Source organism: Sitophilus oryzae, unplaced genomic scaffold (assembly GCF_002938485.1).
Source record: "Sitophilus oryzae breed Bouriz unplaced genomic scaffold, Soryzae_2.0 scaffold_829_pilon_pilon, whole genome shotgun sequence".
Taxonomy (NCBI): Eukaryota; Metazoa; Arthropoda; class Insecta; order Coleoptera; family Curculionidae; genus Sitophilus; species Sitophilus oryzae.
The window spans coordinates 1,679,483-1,699,105 of NW_022147449.1; the positions used below are offsets into that span (position 1 = coordinate 1,679,483).

Here is a 19,623-nt window from a genome sequence, read left to right on the forward strand (position 1 = left end):
TAGCTCTAAGTTTGATTATTTTTAGTCCGGATTTGGTAAGAGGATTTCTGGAGAATTTAACCCAATTTGAAGGGTGACGTTACAATTTAATTGATATTCGACGTGTCAAAGTAGCAGTTTTTATTTTCATAAGACCCATAAAAATATGAAGTCATTTTTGAAGAAGGTATTAAAAATTAATTAATAAACAATTAATTATTTATAGTTAAGCTTCATACAGAACCTCGAAATAAGTTGAATAAATTAGTGGTTTCGATTAGCGTAAAAGTTATAAATTATATATCATATATATATATATATATATATATATATATATATATATATATATATATATATATATATACTATATATATATATATATATATATATATATATATATATATATATATATATATATATATATATATATATATATATATATATATATATATATATATATATATATATATATATTGAGATTAATCTTATAAAAATACAATTATTATACTATACAGAGTATACAACTAAATGTTGCCTTTCCAGTCCAGTCTCAATCGTCAGCCATCTCTGTCGTACACGAGATCTTCGATATTCCGATCTCTCATCGCCTGTCGTATACCATCCTTCCAGGACCGACGCGGGCGTCCCGTTTTGTTTCTTCCACATTTGAATACACGTTTTGGTCATCTTGTGTCCTTCATCCTCATTAGATGACCAAACTACCTCAAACCCCTGTTCTCGATTCGTTGAATTACTGTTTCTTGTGCCGATGTTCTGTTTCTAATTTCCTCGCTTCTCACTCTTTGTAATATGGACACTCTAGCGCTTCTACGTAAGTAATCCATCTCTACAGCCAATACTCTCCATCTCTACAGCCAATACTAATCCATCTCTACAGCCAATACCTCTTTTCTAAACTGACTTCTAGACCCCATTCCTGATACTCAGTATATAGTCTCCTGAGCATAAACTCCATGTCAAAGGAATCTTCAGCAAATATTGCTTGATCGTCTGCAAAATTAGGTGTCTGAAGATTTTCCTCATTAATTGGAATTCACATTCCTTGACATGATCTCTTCCACCTTCTAAGAGCTATCTCCAGGTAAATATTAAATAAAAGAGGGGATACGCAACAACCTTGTCTCATACATCTCGTTGTACATATGGGTTCCGAGAGTATTTCTATTAAATAAGTCGGTAATTCTCTCATATAGTGTTATCCCCCCACACTTGACCATTTCAATTACAATTAGCGATGGGAACTATCGAATGAATTAGACTATCGAATGGTTAATGAATGAATGATTTCAACTATCGAATTGTTTTATTCGAATAAAATCATTCACTCATTTGTAAACTAAAGCATGTGACAACCTCGCCGTGCGACTAAATGGTTATCGTTGAGCCACGACTATCGAATGCTTTTGATAAATGAAATTTAGTATTCGTTTGGATTTTGTATGCGTCAGTGCATTATTGGTTCTTCCAAATTTTTATAACTTCCCCGTATAAATACTGTGCTATTTTTGCGTTTACTAAAATAGTTAAAATACTAAAATAGTAGTTATTTTTTAATTTTATTTATTGACGATTGTGTGCATGTGCAGGTGGTCAAAATTTTTCCGAAAAGTTGTGTGGTTTTCCGTAGTCCGATCTTTCAATTATTTAATTTTATATGGTATATGGTCTATTTTTTAATGGGAAATTTTGAGAAGTAGCAATTTTTAAGAGAGATGAGATGAACTTAAATTAATTTTAAAAGTACATATTTGTATTTTAGATGTTTTAATAATATGAATTAGTTGAACTTAATAATCATATTAAAGTAATGTGGTTAAGTAAATGGTTATCGAACTCAAACTATGGGGTGAGAAAATTAAAATGAAAGTTTTACACGTGCCAATTTAAAAAAAAGTTAACGATGTTTGTATTTTGTTTATGCTAATTCTCTTACATGTAGATTTTTGCGAAAAAATATTTTATTTATTTTTTAAAGTAAATGCCAGTAAAAGTAAATATTATTTTTAAATAGTAATATTATAAATATATAAATATATAAAATAGTATATATAAGTACCTAATATAAATAATTTTGATTTCTAATTTTTTATTTATATTTTCCTTCCATTACACTGCATGCTTAGAAAATTAATAAATGTTTATATTTCATGATTTTAAAGTTTGTTGTTAATATAACAAATTAGTTTTGTAATTATTATTAGTTAATAAACCAACGTTGCCAAAAAATTTAAAGACGTATATTATTTTTAAATAGGATCTAATATAAATAATTTTGACATCTAATTTGTTGTTTATATTTTGCTACTACGTAAAAAAATGTTTATATTAAATTATTTTAAATTTTGTTGTTAATAGGTATAACAAATTATTACTGTTATTATTATTTTCATTAAACCAGTCTTTGCTTAAAAACATTAAAAATCATTTTCCTACATCCAAAATAACAAGTATTATTGCAGTGTAACAACAGAACATTAATAAAAAAAATGTAAATATATAGACATACCATCTCTAACTAACTAAAGCCAAACAATAATATTCTTTGCTAATATCAACTAATACCAATATATGGCAACAGCGCCCTTCATAATGTATTTTTGTGTAAATACTAGCACATCAATAAAAAAAATAATGTGTCCTTATCTTTATATGACTCCGCAAAAAATCAAAGATGCCGGCTTCTTTCATAGCATTGCCACCGACCGCTGTCGGGTTTCTCGGAAAGAAATCTACGTCGCCGGGCGACAACTAAAATCCAGTTAATATTTTATTATAATCGATCCTGACGAATAAATGAATTTCATAAATGAATGAATTTTATAAATGAATGAATTTTATAAATGAATGGTTTTTGCTGCCGAATTACTAGAATACAATATTTCAAGGCAGATGACGGATCTATTCGATAATTTTTATTCGAATAGTTTTCAACGAATGTTTTCTTACTAACTATCGAATTATTCGAATGAATTGCAACTATCGAATGTTTCGATAGTATTCATTCGATAGTTCCCACTACTAATTATAATATCTCCGGGTCCGGGTGCTCTTCCATTTTTCATTTCTCTAACCACTTCTTCTATTTTTTCCGTTGTAACAGGCGTTATGTTCTGTGATATCTCTATATACATTATTTGCGTTGTTCGTGAATTCTTCTCGATTTTCTGTTAATAATTGCGTGTAGTATTTTTTCCATTTCTCTATGCTTATAAGAGAAACTGATTTTTCGTTAGTGTTTCACTTCAAATTTTTTTATTGTTCTCCATACTTCAGTCGTACGAGCTCCTCCTATATAGAAGTTTGTTCCTCTAATTTCAATGTAATCATTCAGAACGGCAAAATTAGTAGTAGTCATTTTCAATTAGTAGAAAAAGTTAACTAGTTTTTAACTTTTTCCGCTAATTATACATCTAAATTTGCGAGTAATGCCATTTCCGTGTTTTATTAACATCCGTCAAGAGGAATTGTGGTTATAAATGTGTTAAAAAGTTTATTGTTTTAAAAGCTAATTATTAGGCTTCCTCTATGGATACAAAAGATATTCTATCAGTTTTACTCGTCTTTTTTCAGATAATGTGAATGATCCTAAACTAAATATTATAATGTATAATTGATTCCACCATTAAGCTTCATTCAGAACCTCTCAATTAGTGCAACAAATTAATGGTTTCAAGTAGCGTAGAAGTTGGTTCCTCTAATTTCAATGTAAGCATTCAGAACGTCAAAATTAGTTGAAGGAAATTTCAATTAGTGGAAAAAGTTAACAAACTTTAAACTTTCCCACTAATTATACTTCAAAATTCGCTTGAAATGTCATTTTGGCCTTTGATTACCATCCTTCAAGAGAAATTGGTTAGAAATCAAAAGTTCATTGTTTTATAAGCTAAATATTAGTCTTTCTCTATGGATACAACTGACTACTGCAAGCTATTGCTAGGATATTCTATTATTTTATTTGTGTTTTTTAGACATTGTGAATGATTGTAAACTAAAAAGTGGCGCACATCTATTTGGCGCACATTGAAAAGTATTCTATCATGTCCTGATGAATTTATCGACACTCTTTAGCATTAAAATATGTAGTATGTATAATTTTTAGTATGTATTTTCATTAATTTACTGTAACAAAGACTTAAAAATATAATTTCAATATTTGGCTACACGTATATCAATCGAGTACACAAGCAATATTATAAGCAAAACATACAATATTCTACTACACAATTTCGCTAAAAGCAATTTTGAAGAAATATTTGTCTGTCAATATTTTCCACAAAATATATTAAACCTATCATTTTTTCTACACTACATTTATCTTAGACTGGCTATCTGCTGGAAAGTAATATGGCCTTTTTAAAACCTCATAAATTAAATGTATTTCAGTATACCCCTGAAATTTTTAATACTTGAGATTAAGATTTACGATGCCGGAAATTTCTTTTTAATTTTACCTTTGATTTATGAATTCTTGACGATTATTTGAAAATACACATTTAACAAAGGTTCTTATCGCAAACTCGTAAATTACTTTTTATAAAATGATAAAAATATAAAGACGCACTCTCACGACTGGTCTACTTGGCAAGTACGCCAATATTTGCGTACTTTGCAATATTCGGTATCCCCACCTGTCCCCAATTTGTAAACAACATTGGCAAGTGTGTCGCTCACACGACGTATCCATTTCAACAAGTACGCCCAGCACAGACATTGTTTAAATCCTTCGCAAGTAAACAGTATAGTCGCATCTATGGATACGTGGTCGTCCCGAAATTGTCGTTGCTAGTGATTATTTTTTCTTTTTAAATTCTTTTACTGTACACTGCAATACGATTTCTATGTTTTTTATGTTTGGTCATCCATATGAAGGACTCATTTTCATATAAATCCATAAATTTCAAAACAGCAACACGGGAAAACGAGCTTTATCCATTTTAATTGGAGCCGAGAAAAATGCAATTTAGTGCTTTTAAAGAAATATGTTATTTTCGGTTGAATAGTTCGGAGTAATGTAAAATAAATAGTAACGGAGATACCGTATGATTTCAACCAAAATGGGACACCCTGTACATCGGAAATTATAAAGTCTTAATAACCTCGGGCCACAAGCCCTCGAGACAATCAATCAATCAACCAATTTCAAAATCAAAATCGGCCAACGGGAACAAAATGTATTGAACTTTAAAAATACGAGTCAATCAAAGTCAATTTAAATTGTTACAAAGACTTTGTTATGCAAAATGCAAGATAAATTCATGAACTGCAATTTACTTCTTTTCGGCTCCAGCACTCCTTTCACTAAAGTAAGTCGTGTTAAATTAATTGTTAAAGAACGACTACCACGTGTTAATGAAATTTGCCAAGTTTTCAATTGGAAATGCTTTCAGATACTTTATCCAATTCGCATTTGCTGGTGCGCTTTAGGTTTTGTGATCCAAACCCGATGCAAGTCAGAAAGACAATTGGTGAAACTGTAAAGGGGGCTTAATAGAAGGTTAATTGACGTTAGTTACCATTAAGAAAAACTTTTAAAAATATTAGTATTTTAATAAAGCACGCTTTTAGATGTTTCAAAAAACTTTTAGTAAGAGTAACTTTAACTCCACATATATGTTTCGGCTTGTTAGGCCTTTTTCAAGAGTTTTTTAAGAACTAATCGTCTAACTACACTGTAACTATATATATATTTGCTATGGGGGTGGGTTCAGAGAGTTTACAATAGGGGTAATAAAAATGTGTTTAGAAATCCTTGTTGGTCGTTAACATTATTTTCGTTTCTAACAGATTTTAGTATTTCTAACTGTTCAATGTAATTTAAGCGTCTACCTTTTGTTTCTCTGTGTAGTAACTTAATTGAGTTTTCATTAATTTTGTGATTATTTACTATACAATGAGTTGCAAGACCAGAACTATGCTGGAGATTATTAATAGACTTTACATGTTCTTTAATCCTTATATCTAAATTTCTACCTGTTTGGCCTATGTACACGGCATCACAATCATTGCAATCCACCCTATATACACCCGACTTATTTTTGACATTAGTTTTGTCTTTATTATTTAATAAAATTTGACCTAAATTTCTTTTATTTACGTTAATAGTTTTACATCCTATTTTATTGAGATTATTTGATATTTTGTTAGTTAAATTAGGAATGTAGTTTAAAAGTCGATAATTGCTATTGTCTTTAGAATAAAAATTTTTCATTAATATTTTCTTTTGTTTTTTTCTTTAGCATATTATCAATAAGGGAACACTTATATCCATTGTTGATGGCGATTTGTTTAATAATATTTAACTCTTTTTTAAAATTATCTGGGCTCAGTGGAAACATTACTAATCTATGAATTAAACTATGAAAGGGTGACATTTTGATTTGCCAGGATTGGTCTGATTGACTATGTATTACAGTGTCTGTGGTAGTGGGTTTTCTGTAAATATCAAATTGTAATCTATTAGACTGTTTTATAATTGTAACATCAAGAAAATTGATGGTATTAATACCTTTTCAATAGTAAATTGTATTCTCAGGTTAATTGAATTTAATAATGTTAAAAACTGTTTAAATTTCTCTCGGTGCCTGACCAAATACAAAATGTCATCTACATATCTTGCCCAATAATTTATTTTTGATATTAAACTACTCTTGTTATTAAATAGCTTCTTTTCAAAATCTGCCATAAATATTTCTGCGAATAACGGTGAAATTGGGGAACCCATCGGTAACCCATCTTTCTGTTTAAATATTTCATTGTTATACTGAAAATAGTTTTGTTCTAAACAAGTTTCAATAATTGTTATTAAATCTGATTTTACTATTATATTAAGATTAGATTTATCAATTAGTTCATAAATAATAGAGGACAATTCATGGGTCGGGATAGAAGTGAACAGGCTTTTGACATCAGAAAGAAACGAGTGTTGCATTATGTGGAACTTCAATATTTTCAAATTATCTAGCAACTCAAAAGAATTCTTTATGGCAAATTTTGATTGAAAATTGATCATGGAAGGAAGTGTTTTAGCTAGTATTTGACATAATTTATAAGAGGAGCATTTATGTACGAGACGACTGGTCTAACTGGATTATTGTCTTTATGTAATTTTAGTAAACCATAGTGTAATGGGGGTGAAGGATTCATTATTTTGGCATAGTATTCATTGTTATTAGGTAATATAGATTTGTTATTTTTTAAAATAGAAAGAATTTGTTTTTGAAAATTACATGTTGGATCAGAAATTTTAGTAAAATCTCCACTATTTAAAATATTAGCTATTTTCTTATCATATTCTGTTTTTGTAAGAATTGTTATAGTGTTAGTTTTTGTAAGAATTGTTATAGTTATTTACTATACAACTCATTGTATAGTAAATAATCACAAAATTAATGCAAACTCAATTAAGTTACTACACAGAGAAACAAAAGGTAGACGCTTAAATTACATTGAACAGTTAGAAATACTAAAATCTGTTAAAAACGAAAATAATGTTAACGACCAACAAGGATTTCTAAACACATTTTTTATTACCCCTATTGTAAACTCTCTGAACCCACCCCCATAGCAAATATATATATACAGTTGGGTCAACGGATCTTTGCGTGCACGTCACAAAACTATGATTAACATCAAATCAATTCCCTTTTATACGCTCTCTTTCTAACTTAAGCAAGACAATTCGAAGAAATACTGAACGTATGTCTTCATAGTTATCCGACATACGGTCGGAGCTAAAGTTATGTGTAAGACAAGGAAAACCCCTAGCCAAGGATCACTCAAGTTTCTTTTCTAAACATTTAAAGTCAATGCCGGCGAACGCAAAAATAAATCGATTATTTATTTTCGGGTTCTCGTTTTAAAAGAAATGTACTAAATTTAGTATATTTTTTTAATAAAGGTACACTGGTGTTCACTTCATACTAACTTCATTTGCATTATAATTTCTTGTTTTTATTTTATAAGGGATCCAAGAACTACATCCTATTAAAAAAAAAGACAGCTTTTCCTTTATAATTTCCTAAAAAAAGTAACTTGTACTACAATTTAGTACATTTTGTGGAGACGTGCGTACATCTGTAAAACCCTGGCAGCATCCATGCATGACATTTTTGTCATTCGGTGTTTATGTTTATGATTTTGTCATTTTGTCAAAAAGTTAGGGAAAGTTGTTTTGTATCTTTATTTTCTTTGGACATCGTTTATTGCGACTAGCTTTTGTGAAAACTTTTTGTGATTTAACAACAGTTCTTTCCAAAATTTATTTTTCGTGATTCGTTAATATAATTTAACATTAACATTGAAATGCCAGGAAAACGTTTAAATTCTCAAGCACGTATCCTTGTTGGAAATCTTATCTCTTATTTTACGTCTGAAAAAGAGAATAAGGGGCCACTAATTTCCCTGAATGCTGTTCAAGAGGTAAATATATATTTTGATTTATAAAAATACAAGTGCCTAACTAATAAATTTACAGAGAGTTGCTGATGCCTTGAAGATCAGTCTAAGAACGGTTTCAAGCATTAAAATGTCTAAAGATCGAAATGAGCTACCCTCAACACCGGGAAAGAACAGACCTCGAAAAAAATGTAAAACTCAAGACTTGAATGAAGGTTTGAAGATGGAGGTTCGCAATATTCTGTATGACTTGTATGCACAAAGTAAGTACCAATATTATTTTACTGAACTATTTTACTAAATTTATATTTTCAGAGAAACAAGTTACAATTAATAAACTAAACGAGGAGTTGCGTCGCAGAGAAATTGTTGACATAAGTTATGGAAGTCTTCGAACACTCCTTTTTAGTTTGGGATTTAAATACAAAAAGGATGATAACAGACGAGCATTAATGGAGACATCCAATATAGCTTCTATGAGAGCAGCCTTTTTCAGAAAATACATGGAAAACAAAAATTCGCAATTTCCTCGTCAACTCGTATTTTTAGATGAAACGTGGATCTTTTCCAAAGGCAGTAAAATGAGATCATGGCAGGATGATAGTGTTAAGAGTGTTCGTAAGCCAGGTGGTTTTGATGGCAAACGTTTCATTGTATTGCATGCCGGACACTGTGGAGGGTTTGTTAAAAATGCTGGTTTAATTTTTGCTTCAAAATCTAAGAAAATGGATTATCATGGGGAAATGAATGCAGAAATGTTTACAAAGTGGGTAGAAAACCAGCTCATCCCAAATTTAGAAGAACCTTCCCTTATTGTAATGGATAATGCTCCATACCATTCTGTTGAGTTAGAGAGACAGCCATCATCCTCATGGAAGAAATATGAAATTGTTGAGTGGTTGGAGAAAAGTAATATACCTTATGATAAAAAAATGTTTAAACCTGAACTATTAAGCATAGCAAAAATTCACAAAAAAACAAAACAATATAAAATAGATAAATTATTACAAGAAAATGGTCATGAAGTATTAAGATTACCACCTTACCATTGCCAGTTTAATGCAATTGAAATGATATGGGCAGATTCAAAATATTTTTACAATGCCCACATTGGTGAAAATGGACATAAAGATGAAAATGTGCTAGATATGTGGAGAAAAGCATTAGAGAAATGTACACCAGAAATATGGCATGCTAAGGTGGTTCACACTGAAAAATTAATCGAAGACTGGTATGATAGGGAAGTCATTATTGAAGAAGTACCCCAAATGTTTATCAATGTCAGTGATGAGGAAAGTTCAGAAGATAGTGAGAGTGGGGAGAACTAAAGTGGACTACGTACATTTTTCAAATTTTTTAATTTAAATACTATCCATGCTATTTTTAAACAAATAATTGTACTGATCCAAGTTACTTGTAAAATTAATAAATTATTTTTCATTTTCATTAAATTTATTATCTGTTGGAGGTATTATTTAACAAAATATTTAGACTTTTTGTTTTAACCTACTTTCTATAATAGTAATTTGGGTAAAATCTTGTAAAGTTAGATATCTAATACTGTATAGAACTTGATTTCAATATATTAGTTAACAACTCAATATTTCGATCACCAATTATTGTCCTCTTGTAACAACTATCCTATTGAATTATACTGTATAGGCATACTATTGTTCTGTATTTTCCCCTTTTTATGACCTTTTTCCATAAACAATTATTTATTCTAATTTAAAAACGTCCAAAAACTTTACAAATATTTTGGAAAAGAAATTATATTATTTCTTTTAAGTATGAAATAAAATGCCGCTGGCACTGGTGGTAGTTTGACGACTGATTGATTCGTATGACGTTAGGTGACATCAGATTATGACGTGCACGCAAAGATCCATTGATCCAACTGTAGTTACAGTGTAGTTAGACGATTAGTTCTTAAAAAACTCTTGAAAAAGGCCTAACAAGCCGAAACATATATGTAGAGTTAAAGTTACTCTTATTAAAAGTTTTTTGAAACATCTAGAAGCGTGCTTTATTAAAATACTAATATTTCAACGATGTTTCACAAGGAACCAACCACAGCTTCAGTACAATACTTTTAAAAACATTAATGGTGAGCTAGAATAAACAATTGCGACTATATTGAGAATATTTCGGTTAAAAATATGGTTATAATTTTCTATTGGTTTGGTGCATTCTCCGCCGGTGCTGTCACCATCTGAGAATATCGTAAACAACTAATTATTTTTTTCCATAGCAAAGATGTTTTTTAATTGCTTCCATTTTTGAATGTTTGTATTCCTTTTCATAAGTTATTCGGGATTTAAATGGAAGCAGTTTGGATATGGCGTTTATCGCCTCAGCCTGAATATCTGTTCTGGCTTCAATTCAATCAGCAATCGACACGAAAGAGAATTAAAAAATATTGACTCAAAACTGACAACTAAAGAGACAGCTTTATTTATTTGTCAAATTACATAGAAACCAACGCCAACCCAGGCGTTTTTTAAAACGTAATTCGCTATGGAAGAAAATATTGTTTTATACACGACGATAAAATTGCATTATCTATTATTTTCGGTCGACTATAAAATACTATTTTATCCTCTTGTATAAAAAAATAACTATTTTTAAAAAATAGCAAGTGATAAAAGTGTTAGGAAGTGTAATTTGTGAAAATTCTAAAAATAAAACAGTATATATTTTGATATCTTCAGAAGGTCTAACTTTATTATTCTAGCTAAAAAAAACTGCTTGGAAGAGTTCAACTGCGGTAGCGAGCATATTTTTAATCACCGCTTTTGCTAGTGAGGTTGTACAAATTGGGACTATTTCGGCTATAACGATTTCTTTTAAAGGTACATAGATAATAATAATAATAATGGAGCAAATGTTCATAAAACATTTAATCACTAGTTGATTAAAAAAATTATACCATTAATATTGCAAATTATATTTTATCTTCTGATTAAAAAAAATGTATTTTATCTTTTGAATAATGTATTGTAACAAGCACTTAGTTTACTCACTTGCTCACTGCTTGAATCGATTTTTGCTTTGGATCAAATCGGTGTAAGAAACTATGAAGCTATAAAATGTTGTTTGGGGGGAGAGTTGAATATCCGGGAAAGTTGAGTTGTTAAATGTTATACGCAACAACGCCTTATCTTTACGCTTTCCTTTACGCGGAAACATTTTTTGCTAATTTCATTAATATTTGAAATTGTCACAGCACAACACGACGCACAGTGGTTTCGGCAATGGAAATAACCCCCCAAAGAAGAGGGTGTTAAATCGGGTTTAAATTATCCCATCTTACATCGAGTTAGTTCAAAAACAATATAATAATATTACTTTTTTAATTTAATTACTAGTTTTGAATTTACAACACCTTTTTGACAATTTTCTTAATATACGAAAAGCGCAGAAATAAAGCGAAAACAAGTAATATTTTACAGCCCTTCTTTTAATTCCTAAAAACCGGTATTACCCAGGAACTGTTTCGTTTATCCATTGGTATTAAAAGTAAAAATCATTTTGCCAAAATATACAGTGCCTTTGATGCAGTTTAGTTTGAATCTAATAAAATTACTTTACTTCTTACTTTAATCAGACTAGCAGCTTTACCGAGCTTTGGTCTCGGATTAATTTGACTAAAAAAAGCAACTGTTAAAGTAGTGATTCTATAAATTTTATCGCCACATTCGGCCACGTTTCCTGTTCCTTATTGTACGAAGTTTATAAAATTAAAAAATGTTACTTTATACCACGAGTCCTTAAATTGCCTTTTTCTTTTTATATTATTATTGAATTCATTTAATATAATTTACTTTTTTTGCCACTTAAAATTATATAAATATCATTATATTGTATAAGATTTAAATGTTATAAATTATAATAATTTGAACCACAGTGTAACTAAACTGATCATCAATTGAAGCGTAAAGTGCAAATTTTTGCATTAAGTTTAACTTCTTGTATTTTTTAAACTTTTGAAGGAATTTTGAATTTGCCAGCCAGATTCTAAAACATTGTTTTATCTACTATCGAACCGTTCTTTGCATTTTTTTTCAATTATTGGTCAGGGCCCATAATACATTTTGCATTTTTAACAAAATTTTAAGTGAGCCTCATTTTGTGGAGGGATGGAGGAGATTCATTTTTTGTGGGTAGTTTGAAGGAAGTGTTTTATACCTCGGGACGTTTATGAGTTTTTTTGGCTATCGCTCTCCACTGCGATGTTTTCGATATTCTTATGATTGTCGGTAGAGTTTTAATACTAATAATTTTATCTCATTGTGAAATGAAGATATCGTATTTTTAAGCATTATGCATTTTAATGTATAATCAAATAAAGCAAACAAATAATCTTATAAAACTAAAAAGTGTTACAGTTATACAGGGCGTTAAAAACTTATCTAGCTGGTATATTTAAATTATATGAACAGGTTTTATTATGTATCTTGGCATAACAAAAAAAGCATTTAAGACTTTTTCATTAACGATACTGTATAATCACTTAGTATAATCATTAGTTAATACGCATAGTACTCAAAAATACAATATATTAATTTCATAATGAGATAAATTTATTAGAATTAAAACCTTACCGAAAATCATAAAAAAAAGAAAACATCGCAATGGCGAGCGATACCCCAAAAAAACTCAAAAACGTCCCAAGGTATAAAACAGCTCTTTTAAAATACCCACAAATAATGGAAATCCTCCATCCCCCCACAAAATAGAGGTCACTTAAAATTTTGTAAAAAATGCACGCATTTTTGTTTTACCCTGTACTATGGGTATTGGCCAATAATTAAATAAACTGCAAAGAACGGTTCGACAGTCGACAAAAAAGCGTTTCAGAATCTGGCTAGCAATTCAAAATGCCTTCAATAGTTTAGAAAATACAAGAAGTTCAACTTGATGCAAAAATGTTCACTTTATGTTTCAATTGGTGCTCAGTTTACTTTTAAATAAATTTATTAAACCATTTTATTTGATGTATTTTATTAAGCTGAATCGAATAAAATCCGTCCCAATGCGATTGGATTAACGGTTTAGGAAATATAGGGTTTTTTCGTTATATTATCAGTTTCACACCACTGTGCGACGCCTAGTTCGAATTCTTTTTTACTTAATTTTTACTACCCGCGCGAAACAACGTTACATCACACTAACTTCGTATCTGTGTGTTTTATAGTCTCAATAACTGTACTAGCAAAAAACTAAAATACTTAAATATTATGACAAAGCTACGATTAAAGCCGGTTCCACACGATGTGTCAATTCCATTCTTCGAGAGAAATACTCAGCGAGGCCATCACGTGAGGCCATCACACCAAAGAGGCTATCACGGTCTTTTTGCCGAGGAGCAAGGAGAAAGACACCACCTACCTGCTGAGCCTTATCCAGGGTCAGAACTTCAATGTAAGGACATCGAGTTGGCGAGTCATCAGCTTTATGGAGGAGGGTTATGGTCAGGTCCTCACAATAGGAACTGACCTCAAATCCAAGGAGGCAATAGAGAAAGAGGGACATATTTACCTCTATTATAGATACGGGACAACACCAGTATCAGGTCTAAGGAGAGACCAAGTTAAAGAGGTGGAGAAAATGGAGTCAGATCCTCCAGCCTACACCTCGCGGGTACCTCAACCGGAGACAAGCTCCTCGACTGTGAAGGGCACGAAAGACCAAACTCCAACAGTGGAAAGGTGTGTACCCTCGGAGGAAGAACATCTGTTGTCAGAGGAGGATGGGAAATACCCTGCCCCCTCTACAACAGAGGTATGATGGGTTATAGACTGTGTGATGACTCAAGGAAGGGGGCACAATAGATATTTAAGGTCGCAATGATTAACCCCCCCCCCCTCTCGCTCATTCTACATTCTACAAATTCCTAAACTTCCTCTATAGATCCTCACTTCCCCCGTACTTCTCAGACTTCCTCGTATACTACCCCTTCTTTATATACCAATTCCCCCCTCGGGGTCGAATTTGAATTACTCAATTAAGCTCAATTATTTTAGGATTTAAGGAGGGTGGACTAAGGCTAATTATAATAAAGACATAGTTATTGTCTCTGATGACAAAGTTCTTCCACTCACATTAACTTAACCTAAGGCCGGCGTCGCGATGCGCTGTAGAAACGAACGATCACATTGTGATCCGATTCAAATCTCACGATTCTTTTTTACGGCTCAGCGTTCAAATCTTATGGATCCATGCTGGCCGCGACTCAATTGAATGAATCTCACGACTCTTTGAACGCATGATCACATTGTGATCCCATTCAATTCTCACGATTCTTTTTTACAGCTCGTCGTTCAAATCTTATAGATTTGTGCTGGCCACGATTCAATTGAACGAACCGTACTGCAAACAATGAATCAAATTTCACGATTCATTTTTAATACCCGTTCAAATAAACGACTCATTCAGTCTTTGCCCACCTTTAGTGTAGAGGTAAGGAGAAATATCTTCGTGCATTAAAATATGGTCACAAAAAAGGGAACCACGATGGTAAAAACCTAAAACTTAAAATATGCGCCGGAAATTAAGATATATTACATAAGAGATATTTCTCCTCATCTCTACACTCCATAGTTTAGATTTTTCAAAACTACGGAGTGCCATAATTATGCAATAAAGACTCTCGGACAGACTAGATTCTCTCCCTTTTTTTATTACTTGAACACGACAAGAGTGCCAATGTAAATTTTGGTAATGTAATAGTCGAATGTTCTAATACCGTCATCACGACTTTGCTGACACTGTTATCTAATTTCTATTATTTTTTTTGTATTATTCCGTCCTTTTTTATTAGCTATTTGTTAATTTGTTTTTCGGTTTATTAAACGATTATTTTATTACCTATTATATTGAGTATTAATGAGATATTTTTATTAATAACTATCAATAACCATCGATAGTTTTGAGCATTAATGATTTTGGGTTGTTATTAATTTGAATTTGTGGGGGCCATTTAAAAAAAACTCATGTTTCCTTATTCCATCATAAGGACTACTCGTATGGGTTGGAAAATGAGTCTGTAACTGACGTTTGCGTTCAAGAAAAGAACCGTTATTTACCTACCACGTTTAATTTATTATAATTGAGTCAATGTGTAACAGTCAAATTTCCTCGCAACGACCTCTGTGTGCTAGCTCATAAATTATCGCAAATAACTATTATTTTTGCGTCATGTTTACTATAATTTTATTGTTAAATATTATTTTATTTAAATTTTACAATTATGCAACCCGATATACACCGCGCTATAGATACACAATATTGTCACTGGACCAGGCGACCAGCAGTAGGCTTTTTGTCCATCTCTCTATATCTTTCACTGTCAGATCAAATCAGATGTTTTTAGATTTATTTATCCTTTGTTTTGGTTATTGAAATTTTATAATTATCAGATAAAATTTCGTAGTTAAATTGGTTATTTTTGATGTGGATCGCAGTGTGCGATTCGTTCTTTTAATTGTGGAATTTCTGAGTTTAGTTCGTTCATTGACCGGATATGGAATATGGCTGAGGAGAAAACATCATTTTTTATTTATGCCTTTTTGTGAGTTGGACTAGTCAAGATATATAGTTCTCTATCTATATCCTGGAGGGAGATTTCCGGTTGAAATCTGATTTTGTGAAGAAAATCGAATCCTGGCATCACTTGTTGTGTACTCCCCGACCGAGAATATCGTCGTGAAGAATTGGCTGCCGTTTCGTGAATCGTTCCCTGTTGGTGAATAACAGGTCTTCGTAAAGAAGGATTAAGGCTTCCGAAACACCTTTGGTCAGAGACGTGGTTGGATTTTGTTGATTTGTATGGACCGCCGACGAAATTTCCGCAATGGGATTAAAATAGCCAAATTCTCCGACCGATATTCCGATTCCACGTGCCCAAGAAGTTCCCGAATAGTTCCAAGGTATGCTATAATTCTTCTGCCTATTCTAAGTCAATGCTCAACTGATTTTTGTTCATATTGTTGTCTGGTTTTCGACTTTTCCACGCCCACGTGGCGTAGAAAGATTAGTTGAGTGTTATCTTTCTTAAGTCTTACTTTTCTTATTTCTTAAGTCTTATTTTCTTATTACACCGATCCAGACCGTAGTGCACAGAACAGTCCAGAATTCCATCCTGTTGCCCGTGTAGAGGTACCCGTTGGACATCATAAACCCTCGTTGAGGTAAAGTTCAGATTTGATTAGTCCTTCTTTATTACCTTTATTAACTCCTACACGTTGTGCTAGTCCTTGTTCTCTAAGTGAGGCACTTTTCTAAGACAACCAACGTTATTTAGGGTTTTTTATGTTCACCTTTTGAAGTCCTACACCTGGCCGGCATCCGTACGTCTGCTGACATCCGTGGGCTCCAGTGACAGGACACCGAGCTGCTGTGCAGCACCGTAGCCACCCTGTAGCTATACCCTGTAGCTATACACCGTATCTGAGTCGGAGGAACTTCCGAGTTGTTTCAAGTTTATACAACGCTTAGAGTAAGACTGTTTAGATTAGTATAATTTTAGATTTGATATTTGTAATCCACCCAAGATATTGTACTTAGTTTAAGTAAGGGGGATTATGACGTCATACTTTTAGTTAGTTTTCTTGATTTAAATTTTATTCTACTTTTCAACGTTTATTCATTTCCATTTCTTTAAATATTAACTTTTAATATTTTAATAAATTGATTAAACATTTTTAGTAGTATTATTTGCAGTCTAGTCTCATAGCTAAATTAGAGTCACTTAAGTACAAATAGTTATAGAATATTTGAAGTTCATGGTAGTTGCACTCAACAGTTCGAGGTTAGTGTTGAAGTCTACTTAATAATTACATCTTAATTGCCGAGTTCATAGAGTATAATCTCGTGGCGCCCTTTTATTAATATCTTTGAACCCCGACCACCCGGCTGTTAAAATTAAAAAGCTAGTGGCCTCTATGCAAACTTGTGTTTTATTAATTAATTAAAAAATTATATTCAAATTAGAAAGGGCGTGGCAAATGTCCCCCCCCCCTTGATGGTGAACGGTGAAATGATTGGTGAATCTGACCGAAACATTGTGTATGTATAAAAATTAATAAGGACAACGGAAGTCATAAATAAAGATAGTGATTTTGCCTTTGTTTTTCTGTTCTTTGATTCAGAATATGCTATATGGATATCTTAGCCGCACGGAATAATATCGCCTCAAAAACAGGCTTAAATGCGCATAAATACATGCGATTCGAATACGACACTCGGTTTTTTCCGCTGTGTTGTCGGTCTACGCGGCTCAAAAACGATTCATAAATTCCGACGCGGACAAAAAGATCCCTCTTTTCCGTTGCATAAACACCGAATTTGAGCCAGATTTCAGCTCGCCCTACGCCAACTTGGCAACTTCTCGCTACGAATGATTTATAGGCGTTGTTGCCGCTACTGTACAGATGGACCGAACTGGACAATACAGATTTGGCTCCGCGCGCTTTACAAGATGTCGCCTGTTATGATGTCCTTCCGTGACCGAGTCTATTATATAAAATGTATAAAAGCGGATGCTCGCGGCAATGAATGCGTTGTACTGTGATATTAATATATCATTTTTTGTAAACTACTATGGAACACGAAGTCGGATACAAACATGTAAGATTAAAAATGTTTTGTCTGATATGTTCTTCAATTATTGCATATGGGCACGTAAGTTCTCAAATTTTCATTAATTATATTTACTCCAAAATTTATACATCGAAGATTTAAAAAAGTAAAGTACTTATTACAATAACTAAGTAAAGTCTTTTAAGTATCATAACTTTGTAAAGTCTTTTAAGTTAACGTCTACCTTTTGCTGCTAATACCCCTGTAACGTTTGTAGTTCGTTACATGTCTTTTTTATATATGATATATATGATGTCTGGCGTATCGCCATCGGATTCCAAATCGTTCAGGCCTGATAATTTATTTGGCACGCTTGGCGTAATTTTTACGTTCCCTAGTCGCCAACCCTGCTATCGTTTCACTGTTCTGTGGAGCGCTGTCAACGTCGCTCCAAGGTCTCTCCGCGAGGGAAAGTCACTTATTGTCTAGCTTTTGGCCGGACGCTTAGTCCCCTGTTTAGAGAAATTGCAATTATTTAAATCTTGCTGTATAATTTGAATCAGCTGCCATTTCGAAGCTACAGGTAAAAATGAGATATTATCTTTTTGGATTCGATATTATTACTGCGTATTTTTAGGGTAGAGTTTTGGATTGACCCACTTCAACTTGTATTTGATGTTTGCTGACACGTTGGTTTTCTTTTGTCCTCCAGAGTGTTAAATGGAAGAAAGGACAGTTCTTTTGTTTGTTATTGAGCCCTCGGAAGTATTTCGAGGTAGGTTTATTTTGTTTATTAGACCTTGTTTGGTTTTAAACAAGAGTTTCGTATTTTTAGGGTCTTATGGACGGACTGTGTCCAAGGTATGGGCAGGTGTTCCATATATAGTATTGTCCAAGGTTATTGTCCTAAGTTATGGTCCAAGGTACGGGTAGTGTTCCCTTGTACCATTATCCTATGTACGGATGTCCTGTGGACGAGTGTCTCCAGTAGGAATGATTTTTCTTGCATATAAAGTGTCCCAGCGTGGATGTAGCTTGAGCCCCATGCTGCTTCGTTCCCATCCATAAGCTAGTTAGTAGTTACGGCTGTTCCAATTCATGGTGTCCTCATTCTGGTCCCTTTTGTTGTATTGGATGGCCGAGTACAGAGATGCGAGACCACCTCACGCTGTTACTGTTTGAAGCAAGATTACATAAAGAACAGCTAAGTGTAGATTTAAGTTCTAGTTTTACATTTAACATCTAAAACATTTTCAATCTTAAACAATAACCTACATCTTAAGTAATATCGTAGAGACTATGTTTAGCGGTTAGATTGTTAAGAACATTCATGTCGATTTAGTATTTAAAATATGATTTAGATCTTAGGTTTCATTACATTACGTCTTGTAATGGTATTACTTTCATAGATATTTAGTACAACTCTTAACACCATTTTTTTTTACATATAACCACTATATATTTATTAGAATTCTACAATGTCATGTACCAGCAAAGAACATCATGAAATATAGTCATTAGTTTTAAGTAATATACAACTATGTTTTCTTTCTCTGTACATGCCTGGCACCCAATATCTATATTTTTTTGTTTATTGTCATTGATTAGTTTTCTCTCTAGTGAAATACCTTATCCACGGCTGCTCTC

At 32.2% G+C, this 19,623-nt stretch overlaps 1 protein-coding gene across 1 annotated transcript; it reads left to right on the forward strand.

Moving 5' to 3' along the window:
• The first annotated feature begins 7,577 nt into the window (after nucleotides 1–7,577).
• LOC115889699 lies at nucleotides 7,578–10,293 on the forward strand. Its single transcript, XM_030909755.1, has 3 exons — nucleotides 7,578–8,418; nucleotides 8,474–8,657; nucleotides 8,710–10,293. The coding sequence occupies exons 1-3, from the start codon at nucleotides 8,302–8,304 to the stop codon at nucleotides 9,720–9,722; spliced, it is 1,314 nt and encodes a 437-aa protein (XP_030765615.1). The 5' UTR covers nucleotides 7,578–8,301; the 3' UTR covers nucleotides 9,723–10,293.
• Nucleotides 10,294–19,623: the final 9,330 nt, after the last annotated feature.